Source organism: Doryrhamphus excisus, linkage group LG1 (assembly GCF_037039965.1).
Source record: "Doryrhamphus excisus strain RoL-2023G ecotype Guam linkage group LG1, RoL_Dexc_Guam_v1.1, whole genome shotgun sequence".
Taxonomy (NCBI): domain Eukaryota; kingdom Metazoa; phylum Chordata; class Actinopteri; order Syngnathiformes; family Syngnathidae; genus Doryrhamphus; species Doryrhamphus excisus.
In genome coordinates, this window is record NC_136357.1 from 13827966 (window position 1) to 13846122 (window position 18157).

Sequence of the window (18157 nt, forward strand, 5' to 3'; positions counted from 1 at the left end):
CTGAATGTATTGCTTGATTGGAATTCCACTGTACCTTTTTTCCACTTTCCATGTTTGCTAGTGCAGCTGAGACAATGGCAGGAAAGGGAAACATGTAATGGGAAGTGTGTGTGTGTGTGTGTGTGTGGTGGTAGTGGTAGTGCGGGGAGGGGGGGGGGGTTACTGTACAATGCCAACAAACAGCGCCACAGTCTAGCCTATGAGTACAAAGGTTGCTTGTCATGGGAACACATAGCATACTAACTGAAACACTGGGAAGTTAGCGTGTGAACTTATTTTGAAATGTAAACAGTCCAAATCATCAATTTCATCTGGAAAAAGTAAAGATGTTTCCACATCCTCAGTGGGTGCCAAGCACTGTGGTAGTGTACCTAAAGGGCAGAGCTAGACAGTGTGGTGTGTTGACCGGTGGACAGAGAGGACAAGCGTAATAATTACATCCAGACTCGCCCCCAGCCTCCACCCATGCAGTGTTTTCATCACAAATGTTCTCCCATCACATGTTCTGACATAATGACAGGTAAGTCATCGAGCCCAAATGAGGCTTGAGTATAATTAGTAATTTAATGAATATTAAGAAACATTTACTTTTTAGATCCTGCTTTGTGAAACAGGGCGAGATCCACCGCCACCACCATTTGAATTTGAGTGATTCTGGTTCAGACTCCGTTTCCAACCTATTCTCGATTCCGATTCTTTTCAGAGGAAGGGTCAAAAAAAGTTCTAATGAGGGTGCTAACCAAAGTTTTTGGATAAAATATAACTGAACGTTTTCTTTTTAAAGTTATATAAACTTCTTATGAATTACTTTACTATGAATTTCTCACAGGGTTATTTTCGACCAGTATATAAATACCAAACCAGAACTTCACCCAAACAATTGCGAGCCATCACACATGGTTGAAATTAATGAACACAAACGCTTCCTGACGCTTCTCCTTCATTGATGTTATGTGGCCATTTTTTCCGGTTGATCAAGGTTACATTTTTTCTCATGAGAGAATAAAACTTTGTTTTCCACCTTTCAATGTCCCATGTTTGATGCTCCCTTGGCAAAGTCTAAACGGGCAGATTCGTGGCGTTGAAGGAGACGAGGTCGTTCAATTTGTTTTTGATCAGGTTTGTACCAGAAAAGTCTCCAACGACGCCAGCATAGTTGCTAGATTTGTTGCTAATCGCTTTTGAGAAAATCCGTTAAAAGTTTGGAATATCATGAGGTTTAGAGACAAAGTCACCAATTTCACATCACTGCCTCTACTCACTATTTACTGTTTCGACATGAATAGTTTGGAGTTTATTTAAATTTACACTAGTATCCAAGCTGTATACCAACCCATTTATGCTCTATTATCCAAGTGTAATTACTTGAATGTTGCCCCGTGTAAGCATATAAAATATTTGCAGAAATGTGAGGGGTGTATTCGCTTTTGCGGCATCGTGTAGTTGATCCTGCCCAGCCACATCACCATTTACTTCCAAACCCCCCACCGGCCTGGACTGCTTTGTGAAAATGTGGTTCTAATAGAATCAGTAGAGATGCTTTGGGTGATGTGTGTTAGACATTTGTTCAACAGGTGCTCTTACATAAAACTACTGAATTATGGGGAAAAAAACAGTATGTACTAGTACAACAAGTATCTTTGAAGTTCATGTCAATGAGGTGGAACATATGAAGGCTGGACTACTTTGTTTTTTGGTCCTATAGAATTGTGAACATTGTTTGCACATCATGCAAATTATTGCAAAATGATGCAAATCTTTGCCTCCAAACAATATAAAATGCAAAACTAAACATGGCATCAGTGGCAACAACCTGACACCATACTATCACATTTAAATAACCTCTTTCAAAAGAATAAACAGTGAAAGCTCAAGTCAAGTAAAATTTGAGTAAAATACCCCTCTAAAGTCGTACAAAACCTTAGTTCCACAGCTCCAACCACTGACACAGACATATTTTGACATGGGATGCTATGTGGCTACTTGTCCATCACAAAGTGGCCACGCCTTCAGCCATTTATTGTGTTATGAAATCATTGACATGTAAACCTCCCTGCAGGGGAAAGTTCGATGAACAGCTTCTTGCAAACACTGTCGCACCCTGGAGGCCAATGAAGCAACTGCAGTCAATGATGGACTGTTTAGCCCGAACACTGATGGAGCCGTCATATCGTCCTGTAACTCCTGGCCTGGATGTGGCAGGCCAAGAAAGAGAGGTCAAACAGCCGTTCAGCCTGAGGCTTGAGGAAGCCATGTGACACAATGGAGGTCATCAGAGATGAAGCTTCCTAGAATTGTTCACCGTTTCCACCAAGAAAGTGAAAAGAGGAAAGCTACGCAAGAACTTCCACTTGTCTTATTTGACACCTTACTTAATGTCAGTGTTAAGTTTGTATTGGTCCTGACTTAAAAAGAATGAATATTTGCATTTTTAAAGACTTTTATTACAGATTTCAATGAAATACAGCCATCCTGTCATTGTATCACATTTCTCTTTAATATGTGCATAATGATGTATTACTGTATGAACTATAGCTGAGGAATGGCAGCCGAAACTTTAATATTGATATTGTGTAGCGGGTCATGTATCATCCTCACAATGCTTCCTGAGAAAGTGTATTAAAAAAAACATTCAAAGTCATTATCAAAAGCAGAAATTAATATTTTAAGGCAGCAATATGAGGCTATAGGAATGTGGCATGGTGACGGTCAGCAGTTGAAAGCGTGAGAAAGTTGTGTTGCTGCTTTATCAGTGCCATTACGGTTATATGAGAGCTGGGGTACAAAACATAAGAGCAGTAGACTCGATGGCCCAACACCATTTGGCTCTTTTTGTAGACTAATTTACATGTTTACCTCACCACGACTGTCACAGAGTTCTGGTTCCGAGTGTCGTACCTTTAGGAGCATCTAGGCAGCGCTGTTCTTCTTGCACTCCACAGAGCAGAAGAGGCAAGCCTTCACCGCCATGAAGCGTTGGCCAATCAGACACTTGCTGCACCCCGAGCACTTGAAGCACTGGGCTGCCGCATGCCAATGGTAGTCGCCGTACGACACGCGTTGGGCCTCTGGGTCCACCGACTGCTGGCAGGATGAGCATTTCTGTCCAGATCAAAGACACATGTCAGCAAATTCTTTAACATACCTTTGACTTAAATACTTACTAGGGATGTCCGATATTGGCTTTTTTGCCCATAACTGATATTGTCCAACTCTCAATATCTGATACCAATATCAGCCAACACCGATATGTGTAACGTGACATATCTTCTGCAGTGGAATGCGGTGTTGTGAAGCTAATGGATAGAGCATCAGTAATTAGATTCTCAAGGTGGCTGTAAACAACATTGTACAACATCTGACAAATATTCGCCATTAGGCTTTGGCTGTGACATTTGTTTTAAAAGTCCAACTCCAAATTGTCCATAGGTATGAATGTGAGTGTGAATGGTTGTTTGTCTATATGTGCCCTGTGATTGGCTGGCGACCAGTCCAGGGTGTACCCTTGTTCAAGCACATGTGACGTAGCAATAAGAAGGTGGCCATCACCCGAAACTCACACAAGTTGTGCAGTCTAATACATACAATTTCACAGCAACAAAAAAAAAAATCTGGCGGCACGGTTGTCCAGTGGTTAGCGCGCAGAAGACCAGGGTTGAATTCCACCCTCGGCCATCTCTGTGTGGAGTTTGCATGTTCTCCCCGTGCATGCGTGGGTTTTCTCCAGGTACTCCGGTTTCCTCCCACATTCCAAAAACATGCTAGGTTAATTGGCGACGCCAAATTGTCCATAGGTATGAATGTGAGTGTGAATGGTTGTTTGTCTATATGTGCCCTGTGATTGGCTGGCATCCAGTCCAGGGTGTACCCCGCCTCTCGCCCGAAGACAGCTGGGATAAGCTCCAGCACCGCCCGCAACCCCCGTGAGGAAAAAGCGGTAGAAAATGAATGAAAAAAAAATCTTGCTACTGATGTCAACCGATATCATATTTTTATGCTGATATTTATATTTATGCCACCGATATCATCTTCATAATATTTACCTATTTCATGTCTCAAATGATTAAAACTGCAGTTCCATATCTGTAAGAATGCCAATATAAAAGCATCTTGGAGGTTTTTTTTCCAGTATTACAGACAGACCAAGTGGAGTGTGTTCAGTGTCTCACCACAGCGTAGTTGTTCATGTAGCAGGGAGTGCAGACAGGCTTTTCCTGTTCCATCACATAGGTCTCTCCCGCCAAGATGAGGTCGCACTCGAAGCAGCAGAAGTGCTTCAGGTGCCAGTTCTGACCCTCAGCCTGAGTGTACTCGTTACTGAAGATCAGCTGTAGATGCACGACAACACACAATGAGCGATATAACATGCTTGCATCACGCTAACCACATCTGCCCCTTTACCTCATCGCAACCGGCACAGCGCGGCTTCTCACTGTCACCGTAGTGACGGCCGCAGTAGAGCTTGCCCCTCTTCCAGAAGTAGATCATGTCCACCAGAAGCTCGTTGCACGTGCAGCACACAAAGCATGCTGGGTGCCACATCTTGTCGTAGCCTGCACGCTCGGCGTACACGGCAGGGTCACCCATACGCATAGGCTGCTTGCAGTGGTGGCATGACTGGAAGGGAAGACAAACAACATGATGGTCATGTGGCACTACCATGCTATTAAGGAAGATGTAGTCACACGTGCAATTCCAACTGCATATGTAAGATACATTTTATTTTCATTTTCTATGAACACAAAAAACACTTGCGACATCCATAGCACTGTGCTGCTGTGGTACAACTACACATTTTGGGGTGGCCTTTTACTGTGGCCAACAAAGCCATTCTGTCTAATCAGCACCTTGCTATGACACACCTGTGAGGTGGGTGGATGATTTTGGCAAAGGAGAGCTGGTCACTAACACAGACTTTGACAGATTTGTGGAGGATACCTGACAGAAATAGGCCTTTTATGTATGTATGTCTATTTTGATTAGCATCTTGGTTTACATTGTTGACCAAAACTATAATGAAAATTACTCATCAATAAAGTGAACACCGGTCCAGCGAAGGCATTCATTCATTCATTCATTCATTTTCGACCGCTTATCCTCACGAGGGTCGCGGGGGTGCTGGAGCCTATCCCAGCTGTTTTCGGGCGAGAGGCGGGGTACACCCTGGACTGGTTGCCAGCCAATCACAGGGCACATATAGACAAACAACCATTCACACTCACATTCATACCTATGGACAATTTGGAGTCACCAATTAACCTAGCATGTTTTTGGAATGTGGGAGGAAGCAAAGGCAGAAATAGTCAAATTTAGTTACTCCTGAATCACATTTCAATATTAATGATGTGTATACCGGTAATTTCCCAGTCAGCATGTACTGTAAGTGCTACGTTGACTGGTAAATAGCTAAGCCTGGCTCAAGTTCTGACCTACAAGGCAGTTTTTATGCAGACGAGAGGCCAAAAAGCACAGAATGACAGGAAATATGAACTAAATATCAGCTAATTGTTGCTGATAGGTTAATGATGGTAGCGTGTTGTAGTCATTGTTAGGCCACTAACAAAACGTCAATTTGGTGCCAAGAAGCACACAATGCTCACAAACAGTTTAACATCCGTCACTGGGTCGATGTCAGCGTCAAAGTGTACCACTTTGATGTGACAAAAGAAAGGTTTGACCTTTCAACTTACAATCACAGAACTTCCTGTTTGGGGGGGGGTACAGGTTACATTGTGATCTTAAATTAGAGCTACCCACAGGAAATAATTCTGACTGTAAAATAGCTCCATCTTGTGTTTACTTATCTCATTTACTTCATTTTTTTAACCATAAAATGAGACAAATATTAAGAAGAAAAATAAATGTTCTTACAAAGTTTTGCTGTGAGGGTCCAGTTTGTTGTGCTCCAAGGGCAACCATGGCTCCAGCGGAGGCTGCAGTACCCACAGCGCCTCCAGCTGTACCTGAACCTGCTGAAGTGGCCCCATCTCCAGTCCCTCCAACTCCAGCACCTTTCAAGCCCACTCTGGTGGATACAGCTCCAGCTTTAGCCCCTCCAGCTGCACCAGCACCAAGTGGTCCACTCTGACCCGCCGCCGCCTGCACCAGAACCATGTCCTCGGGTAGCCTGACGTCCCCAATCCCCAGGGCCTCATCCTTGTACTTGCGCACGTACTGCTGCATTTGCTTGACCTCGGCCGGGCTCAGCTCGTGGCACTTGGCGGGGTCCTGGTCATGTTCGGGTAGCTGGTGGGCCATCTGCTGACGACGGTAAGTGGCTCCTTCCGAGCCCGCCACGGGCCGCTTCTCTGGTGGGAGCAGCTCAATGTAGCGCACCGCCTGCAAAACAGGTAGGGAGGATAAGAAAATGTCGATTAAGGATGATGGTTGAAGAACAGCAGAGGATGAGGAAAACGACCATCTTGTTCTAATAACAAGATATGGCCTGAGACTAAACAAATACAGACACCTCAGCATCTCATTATGTGGTAGCAGAGGGGATTTTATAAATATATAGTATTAACATTTAACATTTCTGCTTCTAAATGTTACAGAGTAGACATTAAAATCTTATGGTGTTTATTTTAATATTGTCATCTTGTGTTTACTAAAGGTTCTTTCTAGCTTCCTGGCGTTTGGCGCCCTCTAGCGTTCATCGACTGTCATGGTAACATGACGCAGTACAAATATGAGAACAAAATGATAAACAAGATTGACTGTTTAGGGCTCACACTAGCTCTGTGTGGTACAGTTCCGTCTGCGGCGGCTGTACAGCACAACGGAAAATATCCGTTTGAGGTCTATGCCAGAGCACTCTCTGGTCAAGCAGTGGGTTTCCGCAGCCAGCATGGGAGCTCGCCGCTGCGTCTACCAGAGTCAGTGAGAGTCCCGGAGTTAGGAGAGTTTACCATGAAGGGAAAGTTTAAGCTCATTTCTGGAGAGAAGAAAGCAGCTACAGTACATACTCACTGGAAAATAACTTAATCTGCACATGTTGGTTATTACTCTAAGTCAGTATGATGACTGTGTACAGTACATTTACTGACAATGTGTAAACACTTACCACATATTTGTTCGCCACAGGGGGTGCCCAATCGTACGTAACAGACTTCAGGGGGGTATCTTGGGCGACCGGCACAACATCAGCTGTAGAGGAACCAATGGAAGCTGTCGCTGTGGTCACTTTGAGTGGGGCAACGGCAACAGCAACGGCCCTGGACCCTGCCCCCCCAAAGTCTGCAGCTGGCCGCACAGAAGCAGCTGCAGTGGCTGGAGGCACGGTGGCTGAGGATGAGGCTGCATGATGCACGGCGTTGGATGCGGTGGAAGGTAAGACTGTGTGAGCAGTGGCCGGCGTGGGTAGCGTGATGGTGATGGCGTTGCTGCGGTACATGGAGACGCCGTCCGTCTTGAGCTTGGCGATGAGGCCTGTGTACTTGGTGTCCTCGAACAGCTTGCCGACCTTCTTGTTCTCCTCAGAGATCATCTGTACGTTGTGCTCCGTCAGGCCACATTTGCAATTACGACAGATTTTTCTGCAACAGACCAACAATTCTTACCACTCTTTGAATAACTCTGTTAAACTCATCTTGGAAAATTACACCTTGAACCTTGAAGTTGAGATTGTTACTAAGAATAAATGTAATTATTGAAGGCTGCACAGCGGGGAGTGGTTAGCGTGCAGGCCTCACAGCTAGGAGACCAGAGTTCAATTCCACACTTGGCCATCTGTGTGGAGTTTGCATGTTCTCCCCGTGCGTTCGCAGGTTTTCTCTGGGTACTCCGGTTTCCTCCACATTGTCTATATGTGCCCTGTGATTGGCTGGCGAGCAGTCCACGGTGTACCCCACCTCTCGCCCAAAGACAGCTGGGATAGGCTCCAGCACCCCCGCAACCCTCATGAGGATAAGTGGTAGAAAATGAAGGAATAAATGTAGTTATTGAGCTCATATTACAGAATTAATTCTGCTTCCCTCCTTCTTATTAAAGCTCTAAGAACTTCAAAGCAGAGGCCATATTTTGTCGTAACTATTAACTAAGTTATAACTAAGCATATCTATTCTTCATTTCTCACCAATGAGACCAGACTTTCATTCAAACAATGTCTAGTAGTTGTATATTGACAGCTGCGCAAGATGAAATGACGTCAGCTATAATGAAGAGCATGACTCAGAACTCCTGCATGTTGACTTGAGTAAATCCTCAGGCACAGACGCTTCACCTACTCACGTTTTTTTTTTTTAGTTTAAACTTGAAATGAGATCTCAGCAGTGTAGAAATGTAACCAATTAGTCTTACTGCTGTTTCGTAGCGTTTCTTTGTGTTGTAACAATCATTCGACCATAGAGCCTAGTGTGGCTAACTGGAGTTTTTGCAGGCTACTGGCCTCAAGCAGCACGGCAACACTATGGAATCTTATTATATGAGTCAGTTCTTCCCAAGTGTGACACACTGTTCTGTTTAAAAAGGTACTGCCTGAAGTCAAATGTCTACACAGGTCCTGTCTTGTTTTGAAACATTTCACCAAGGGTCTTGTCACTGCTAGTGTTTATTGAAAATATTCCCAGCACTGAAGTGAGCAAGCTGGTTCCATAAATGCCTGCTTCATGGCTCATTTTTTACTATTATATACAAGGCTAAATTTTCACTTTGCCTATTCTACTGTGTATTTATACATTTCTGCAGTGAGTTGCAGTCACACACCATGCTCAATAGAGTATTCAGATTACTCAGACATGTTAAATGTGTACAAACCTCCAGAAGTGAAGCTCAAAGCCTTCACACTTGTCTTTACACTTCAAGCAGGATGCTCCCGCCCCAAACTCGTGTCCCAGCGTCATCTGCAACACAAAGTTCAAAGGAGGTGGTAAGTGACATAATGATGATGATGATGATTTGATGATGGAGCATGTGGCGATGGTCATTTGAAGAAATTCATCCATCATTGTGAAAATTAGAAATGCATGATTGTAGGTGACCACAACGTATCCCACAGGGCTTACACACGCTTCCATTAACACCAAAGGGCCACTACAAGAAATAGGCGTGCAAAGTCGAGCCACAAATGGCCAAACTGTCATGATGCTCTCCCTCACAGTGACTCACAGTGCTTTCTCGATACACTGACTCAATGCCAGGCAAAGTCTACTTTTACAAGACACTTTAAGACTTACAGTTCACAAGCCACACTTCCTCTTTTGTCAACACTTTCCGGCCATTAGGCACACAATCGAATGAGATCCAACTCAAAATCCCAGCCTTTACAAAAATAACAATGTCCACTTTTGGATTGACACTGTCATTGAGGTAATCACGATTAAAAAACAATATTAAAAACAGAATGATTCAATACTATTTGATACGGTGTACCAACAATACCATTTGATTCTATTATTACATTTGTTTATATAAACATAAAGTAGCCAATTTTATAAAAGTGGAATTTTGACAGCATTTTCAAATGTGTAATAAAACCATATCCTATCAAGTATGCTGTAAGGCAGGGATCAAGCTCAATGATTAAACATTTTCTTAAACCACCAGTAAATAACTATGTCAAACTTGTAAAGAGATTTCAATTTTGGAAATATTTGCTATTGTTTTATTTAAAAAAATGTGCATGTTTGTTGCAAGTGGCAACCTGTCACACTTTGTTCTACAGTCCTTGAACACACCATTTAAACTAAAGACGACTATATGGTATTTTCCCCCCTTCTTCTTTCACATCATATTTGGTTACAAATGCTGATACTATGTGGAATTGCATAAAGATAATATTTAATTATGTTATTGGGTGCTACGTGCATATTTGTTTAGTCCATGACCTCAACTTAATTCACACTAACACAGTTCAAGGTGGAGGTGGGACTGCATCAGGGATCAGCTCTGAGCCCCTTCTTGTTTGCTATGGTAATGGACAGGCTGACACATGAGGTTAGACAAGAATCTCCATGGACTATGATGTTTGCAGATGACATTGTGATTTGTAGTGAGTAGGGAACAGGTGGAGGAGATGCAAGAAGAGTGGATGTTTGCCCTGGAAAGGAGAGGCCCGAGTATATGTCTGTGAATGAGAGGGACGCAAGTGGAAGAATGAGGTTACAGGGAGAAGAGATACAGAAGGTGGAGAATTTAAAGTACTTGGGGTCAACAGTTCAAAACAACGGAGAATGTGAAAAGGAGGTGAAGAAGCATGTGCAAGCAGGATGGAACGGGTGGCGAAAAGTGTTGGGCGTGATGTGTGGTAGAAGAGTTTCAGCTAAAATGAAAGGAAAGGTATACAAAACTGTGGTGAGACCAGCCATGTTGTTTGGTCTAGGGACAGTGCCACTGAGAAACAGACAGGAAGCAGAGCTGGAGATCGCAGAGATGAGGATGCGGAGGTTCTCATTGGGAGTGACCAGGATGGATAGGATCAGGAACGAGTACATCAAAGGGACATTACATGTTAGAGGCCTTGGAGATAAAGTCAGAGAGGCCAGACTGAGATGTCCAGAGGAGAGATTGTGAACATATTGATAGAAGAAGGCTGCATTTACAGCTGCCAGGTAGGAGGTGTGGAGGAAGACCAACAAGGAGGTTTATGGATGTAGTGAAGGAGGACATGAGGGTAGTTGGTGTGAGACAGACAGATGCAGAAGACAGGGTTGGATGGAAGCGATTGATTTGCTGTGGCGACCCTTGAAGGGAAAAGCCCAAAGAGAAAGAAGACACATCAAACAGTGACACATAATCTTCTGTCTAAAAACAAACTCCAAGCTGGTACTGGTGGATGCATGGTGTCAGGGGTGTCCATCAAACATCTATTGAATGAAGGAAATAAGGAGACATGAGCCTTGATGAGCAAACACAGCTGCATGGATGGTTATTTAGTATTGCATATTGTATGGATGAGCCTTAGCTGACAGTGTATGAAGAAGCACAGGAGATCATCAGTCATGGCCACCAGCAGCATTTTAAAAAGATATATTTATCTCCTCTACAGATTAAAATCCCATCTGCAGCCTGTCTGGGTCAGCCAAGACACAATGAAGCATATTCTATGGCATAAACAGCACACAAACAGATGGGCATTATCAGATACTTTATTAAGGTTAAGTCAGAAAAAAGACAAGTTGTTCGCCAGCTGCCAAAATGGCTCTGACTGCGAACTAACTTCGGTGTGTTTTGTGTTTTTAGCTCAACACAGTATGAATGAACAAATGACTAGTTGGCTAATTTAGTTTAGCTCAACACAGTATGAATGAACAAATGACCAGTTAGCTAATTTAGTTAAATCATGGTGAAACCAACTCAATGTAAATGAGTAAACGCCATGAACACGAATGTCCCGATAAATTAACCACATTAACAAAGAAAGTTACACAAGAAGAACATTGAGAATAAAAATGTGAAAACTGCAAATATAACAACTTATCAACTTTTGGGGGGAACGAGAAGCCACCTGCTGTATGTTGGCGCACCTTAACTGGGCGTTGACTTGCCGGAAACTCACCTTTTTCACTTCCTTCTCGATCTCCATGTTTGCTTTCGGATACAAAACACACCAACCAAACCAGAGAGACTCCAAGGAGGCGGACGCCGTCAGCAACACAAAGCAGTTGGACCGGAGACGACGGATTTGTGGTCTCGAACACAGCCTTTCACTTCTGAACGTCAACCGGCTCCGTATACTCGTCAAGTTAGCTATAACTACAGGCAGCAGCAACCGGTTTAAAGTCACAAAGTTAATATCAACACGCCATAAGCGTTGATTAAATGTAAACGTCGTACGCTACAATTAGTATTATTAGGTATTATGTCTTGAATTCCATTGTGGGTTTTATACACAAAGGTAATCCAATGTGATTTACGTAATTATGAAACGCGAGCGACGTTTTATTTTGAAATCAACGGTATTTTCCTTTCTTTTCCCGCTAGTAATCTTTCAGCATATTACATTCAGAGGTCTGTGTTACTTTCACATTGAAGTGGCTCTTCCGTATTGACTGACTTGCGGGGAACCAATAACAACGTGGATGGCACAGCCGTGCACTCAAAGGCAGCCAATCAGTGTGTAGTAAAGGCGTGGCCTCATCCAAACAAAGGCTCAAATGAGTTGGTTACATTCTTGCTGACGTTATTAAGATGTCCATCACACAAACACTGTTTTTAATTATTTATTTAACACGTAACACAGTTTAAGACAGATGGTCTTGTTAAACCACTGCTTTTGTGACGTTATTTGCGGGAAATCATGCCAATTGTAGTTACAGTAGATATGTAATCTGATGCTGATGTTGTGGATTGAATAGTCTGGTCTCATCTTACTAATATTTTAAACTATACTCATCGTTTGCAATTGATAGTAATAATGATGTTGTAAGCAGGGGCGCTGCTTGTCATCAGGCAAGACAGGCAACTGTGCCCCCCTGGGCACAGACAAACTTCTATACAGCAGTGGAGCCATGCAAATATTCTCTGGTTGTATGCATTCCATGACTTATTTAAACGCTGCTAACAAATCTTCAAATTTGACTTTAAAGAACATGTTGAAATAAAGGAAGTTGCGTTTCATAATGCTGTCTCACAGTCACTAGAATTACAACAGGAAATGCCTCAGTGGGAGATAGCGAGCTGATGTCCACAGTGAGCAGGTAAGAGAACATACTGATTGGTGGTCTATTGTTGCTGTGTGTGTGAGAGTACAGCAGGTGTTTTTATCGCTTGGCTCACTTAACTTTGCTGTATTGACATCAGTTGCCTTACATAACACAAGGTTGCAGTTTGTAAGCAATGATGTAGGTTTTTTTAACGAGGTTACTTAAATAAAGCGGATACGAGAGAAGAAAGGAATGTCCAATATTTGAACATTGCCGGTAGAATGCAGGCAGCAAACATATATTTAAGCGTGTGTTATCAGAATCCTTCATTTGGGCCTACAAAGAGACTGCCAACGGAGCACATGTTCTTTCACACTAACATGCACTCAAGGCTTGTCTTCGTTTTTTACCTAATGTGGACTTATGCGCTTGAAGTGAAGCGGCAAGGCCACAAAAGAGGAAGGTGCTACTGTAGGTGTCTTCTTCTTCCTTTATTTGTAAAAAATAATTACTGTTGTGCATCTACTGTATCTATTTTATTCCTTGAGGTTTCTGGACAGTTTTCAACAACATAATTGATAAGGATCTTACACTTCTGGTATACACATCAAACCATGCAGACTCGATGGATCTTCATCCTTCTTAGTGACTGATGGGGTCTGACAAGTTGGAATATCTCACAGTGCTAAATATGGTAAACAAAGTCAAATATTTGAGTCAAAGTCTTGAATCTGAGTGAGAATCTTGCTCAAGCTCCTAGCCAGCCATATGTTTGTAGCTAGAAATGTTCCCACATTTCATGTGTGTTAAGGAATTTTAAGTTCTGTAATGTATTTTTATATATAGTGATATGGACCTGTGGTCTATCTATCAACAAGATTTTCCAAAGTGCCCAAAGTGCAGTCCAGGAGCCATTTCTGACATGCTGCTTGTTTATTGGCCCACAACACATTTCGAAATAATAATAAAAAAAAAATCTCCGCCGTAAACTAACTTTCTTTCCTGATGGGTCAATAGAGCTGTGGACGAATCCATTAGCGAAAGTGTCAACAATACTACAATATTACAGGGGAATAATTAAGTATTGGCTGTGGTGTTTAATGTATTAAGTCTAAATATGTATATAACAATTAAAGTTCATTTCTTTGTATTGCAAAAAAATAATAATTTTCAACAAAAAAACAACAAAAGTAATGACAAGTAATGGACAAGTAGTGGAAAATGTTTTGACACCACTCCTGTACAAGGTCACAACAATCAACTTAATAAGCAATATAAACTACTAAAATACCTCTGGAAAAATATTTTTATATCAACTGAATTGCTTATTTTGTTTTATCTAGCTGCCTATAATCTATTGGATTTCATATTTTATTTCATTTTAGTGTAGAAATATTACAGCAGGTGAGGTCTGTATTAAACATACACTGAATAAAAGTTGCTGTTTTGTCTGCACATTAAGAGTTGACTAGTGAAGAGTGGTCCGTAGGATCCGGATCGAGGACAACCTTGGCGTTCATACTACAAAGGTGTGCGACGTGGGAATTGGAGCAGCCGCTGACACACCTCCCTGTCACTGAACAAGGTCATTTCTTTGGGTCACGTGACCCGTTTTGCCGGTCAATAAAGGTGCGAGCTGGACAGGCTCATCGTGGTCTGTCATGATGAGGGGGCTTTTTGTGTTGGCCGTGCTGCTCGTTGCCGCTCTGGGCAAGGAGACGTTTGAGGGGTGAGTTGGTGACATGTAATTATATTTGAACACAATGTAGAGTACGTATACTGTATTACAGTATGTATACTGTATGTAGACTCCAGTACTATTATAATAGTGTGTGTCAAAAGTTGTATTTCTTCCTCAAAGACATCAGGTCCTTCGCATTGTAGCAAAGGATGAACTCCGGTTGTCTCTTCTCACACAGCTGGAGGACATGGAGGAGTTTGGGGTCAGACAACATCACATCAAAGCAAAACTAAAAACTATGCTGTTAAATTCAATTGCCTTCTATTGAGTGTGTGTGTGTGTGTGATGTTTTCAGCTGGACTTCTGGATGGAGGCAACTGACGTGGACACTTTTGCGGACGTCCGAGTTCCTCTCCAGAGTCTGGAAGCTGTGAAGCTTTTCCTGGAGAGCAACGACATCGACTACTCCATCATGATCGAAGACCTGCAGGTGGGGCGACGGTCATTGTAGTCATTTGTTTATGAGTTATTAGTAGATGAGTTAGCTTGTTGGTCCGTTGTTTATTCATAAGTCAGCCAATCTTTCATTTGTTCAATCGGTGAATTATTCATTCATTTTTTTGTTAGGCAGTGAGTCTGTCTCTCGCACTTTTGTCAGTTATTTAATTGTTCATTAACTGTTTGTTGGTTAATTTGTTAGTACAGTTAGGTTAGGACACCATGACTTTGTAATACACAGATGTAGGACTAGAACTGCATCACCTGCCAGACATCTTCAGCCTTGGTAGAAGTCAGCGCTATATTAAGAGACATAATATAGAGACATAATATCCACCTATAGATACATAATATCTCATAATATAATATCCACGAGAATGGAACTTGTGGTGGCACGGTGGTCGAGTGGTTAGCGCGCAGAGCCTCACAGCTAGGAGACCAGGGTTCAATTCCACCCTCGGCCATCTCTATGTAGAGTTTGCATGTTCTCCACGTGCATGCGTGGGTTTTTCTCCGGGTACTCGGGTTTCCTCCCACATTCCAAAAACATGCTAGGTTAATTGGCGACTCCAAATTGTCCATAGGTATGAATGTGAGTGTGAATGGTTGTTTGTCTATATGTGCAGTCCAGTCCAGGGTGTACCCCGCCTCTCGCCCAAATACAGCTGGGAGGAAAAAAAAGCAGTACAAAATGAATGAATGAATGAATGGAACTCCAAATAATTCTTGTGTTCTCTGGTCCTCAGGACATCCTGGATGAGGAGCAGGAAGAGATGGATGCTTCTGCTCGTCAAGCTGAGCCCAGAAACACCGACAGTTTTGACTTCTCCAGATATCACAGCATCAGCGAGGTTAGAGTGACAGCGATACTCAAACTATTTATTTATTTGCTATATATATATATGACTATAAGACTGGTGATCTTGGTTTTGTTGTGGTAGCTGTACAGGTTCCAGGACATGCTGGTTGCTGAGAATCCCAAACTGGTCAGCAAGCTGGTGATTGGTCAGAGTTACGAGCGTCGCCCCCTCAACGTGCTCAAGGTTAACACAACAATGCAGGCTGACCTTGGAACAACATTGTCGATCTTCACCTTTATGACACTGACTGACTCTTTCTTTCTGTTTTAGTTCAGTACCGGTGGAAGCAAGCGCCCCGCCATCTGGATCGACACTGGGATCCACTCCAGGGAGTGGGTGACCCAGGCTAGCGGTGCCTGGTTTGCCAAGAAGGTGCTGTAAAGTCTCTCAGTGTCATTTTCATGTTCTGACAGTTGTGTACGTCGTTTTCAGATTGTGACCGACTACGGCCGCGACCCCGTGCTCACCGCCATCCTCAACAAGATGGACATCTTCCTAGAGATGGTCACCAACCCTGACGGATACTACTACACCCACACAAACGTGAGCCAGGAATATCTTATTTTTCTCAGTAGGACCAACTGGAACACTTAACGTGATGTTTGTGTCTGTGATGTATCCAGAACCGCATGTGGCGCAAGACCAGAAAGCCCAATCCTGGTTCCAGCTGTGTCGGTGTCGACCCCAACAGAAACTGGGATGCTGGTTTTGGAGGTAACATCTCAGATGCTCTGACTCCTGTGTAACTTAAATTTCTGAAAATCAGATTTAGGAATTGTCAAAAGTTGTCATAAGTAGTAGTTATGCTTTCCCTATAATGACTGTAGGACCCGGAGCCAGCGGTAACACTTGCTCCGAGACCTATCGTGGACCCAGGGCCCACTCTGAGTCGGAGGTCAAGTCAATCGTGGACTTTGTGAAGTCTCACGGCAACATCAAGGGCTTTGTGTCCATCCACTCGTACTCCCAGATGTTGCTGTACCCTTACGGCTATACCAGGACCCCCGTCAGGGACCAGGCTGAGCTGGTACCAGCTAAATGTTCACCATCATGGTCTCATTTGTCCTGGTACTACTCATACATACAATAACATGTTGTTTCATTGTGTTTTCTGCAGCATAGTCTGGCCAAGAAAGCCATCACTGACCTTGCCTCTCTGTACCGCACTCGTTACAGATATGGAAGCATCATCAACACCATCTGTAAGTTCTTTTTTTTTTTTTACCTCCAAAGAGAAGTTTTGTCATCATAAAGACTTTGTTGTAGTTGTACAAGAATACAAATACAGTGCAGACCAAGGCCTGAACGATACTTCAACCCTTCCAATTTTCTTTTTTCCTCTCCATGAAAAAAAACCCCAAAACAAAACTACTGACTACTGCTGACAGCCAGAGAAAGCAGCACAGCTTCTGGTCTTATGTTGCCATATTTTCAATTGCAAATGTTGACATGTTTATGTCATGCCAGTCTGACTCATTTCATTGTAAAACCTTGATGTTCCACTCCAGTCTTGTTGGGTGGCAGTAATCCACATTACAAAATGCCACACACAGCTTCTGCTGGATCTGGTGGTTTATTCATTTTCTACCGCTTATCCTCACGAGGGTTGCGGGGCATGCTGGAGCCTATCCCAGCTGTCTTCGGGCGAGAGGCAGCGTACACCCTGGACTGATGCCAGCCAATCACAGGGCACATATAGACAACCATTCACACTCACATTCATACCTATGGACAATTTGGAGTCACCAATTAACCTAGCATGTTTTGGGAATGTGGGAGGAAACCGGAGTACCCACGCATGCACGGGGAGAACATGCAAACTCCACACAGAGATGCCCGAGAGTGGAATCAAACTCGGGTCTCCTAGCTGTGTGGCTTTGAGTTTGACTCCTGTGTCCTAGATGGTGATTGATTATGCAATTGAAAATATACATTTTTATCATTTCCTGCCACAGACCAAGCCAGTGGTGGCACTATCGACTGGACATACAACCAGGGCATCAAGTACTCCTTCACCTTTGAGCTGAGGGACACAGGACGTTACGGCTTCATGCTGCCCGCCAATCAGATCATCCCCACGGCCAGGGAGACGTGGTTGGCACTCATGGCCATCATGGACCACACCTCCAAGAACCTGTACTAATGTAAGAGCACCACTGTAGGAGGAAGGTATTGTGACTCCAATTAGACCATTAAAAAAAACTCAAGTCTCTGATTGTTGGCAGTCTTTTGTATAGAACAATGATGGTTAGGAATTTCATCAAATTAATGAACATCTCACATCTCTAAAGGTATGCATATTAGGCACAGTTCTCTGTATGGTTTTGCAAAATCAAACATTTTCAGTATCATCGTTGTATTGGGTGTTTAGCTTGTACTGGTAAAACATAATAGTGTACTTGTGTGACCGTAAATCAATAATTAATGTACAAGCTACTGTAATAGATACTGCACATCAATAATTAATCAGTGAAGTCCATAAATTCTTTGCTTTAGGATCTGTAGTGTATTAGTAGCACAGTTATGGCGTAAAACCA

The 18157-nt window shown here is 43.0% G+C and overlaps 2 protein-coding genes across 2 annotated transcripts; one reads left to right on the top strand and one right to left on the bottom strand.

The window, feature by feature from the left end:
* Nucleotides 1-2631: 2631 nt before the first annotated feature.
* tes (testis derived transcript (3 LIM domains)) lies at nucleotides 2632-11934 on the bottom strand. The gene is made up of 7 exons (XM_058075903.2): nucleotides 11495-11934; nucleotides 8755-8840; nucleotides 7064-7535; nucleotides 5872-6339; nucleotides 4402-4617; nucleotides 4170-4328; nucleotides 2632-3102 (listed from the first exon to the last, which is right to left on the bottom strand). Exons 1-7 carry the CDS (start codon nucleotides 11519-11521, stop codon nucleotides 2911-2913), a joined length of 1620 nt encoding a protein of 539 aa, XP_057931886.2. The 5' UTR covers nucleotides 11522-11934; the 3' UTR covers nucleotides 2632-2910.
* Nucleotides 11935-14049: 2115 nt separating this feature from the next.
* Nucleotides 14050-17835, top strand: cpa5 (carboxypeptidase A5). The gene is made up of 11 exons (XM_058075904.2): nucleotides 14050-14310; nucleotides 14443-14524; nucleotides 14618-14752; nucleotides 15507-15611; nucleotides 15702-15803; nucleotides 15891-15992; nucleotides 16053-16163; nucleotides 16244-16334; nucleotides 16448-16647; nucleotides 16738-16822; nucleotides 17576-17835. The coding sequence occupies exons 1-11, from the start codon at nucleotides 14243-14245 to the stop codon at nucleotides 17761-17763; spliced, it is 1269 nt and encodes a 422-aa protein (XP_057931887.2). The 5' UTR covers nucleotides 14050-14242; the 3' UTR covers nucleotides 17764-17835.
* The last annotated feature ends 322 nt before the right edge of the window (nucleotides 17836-18157 follow it).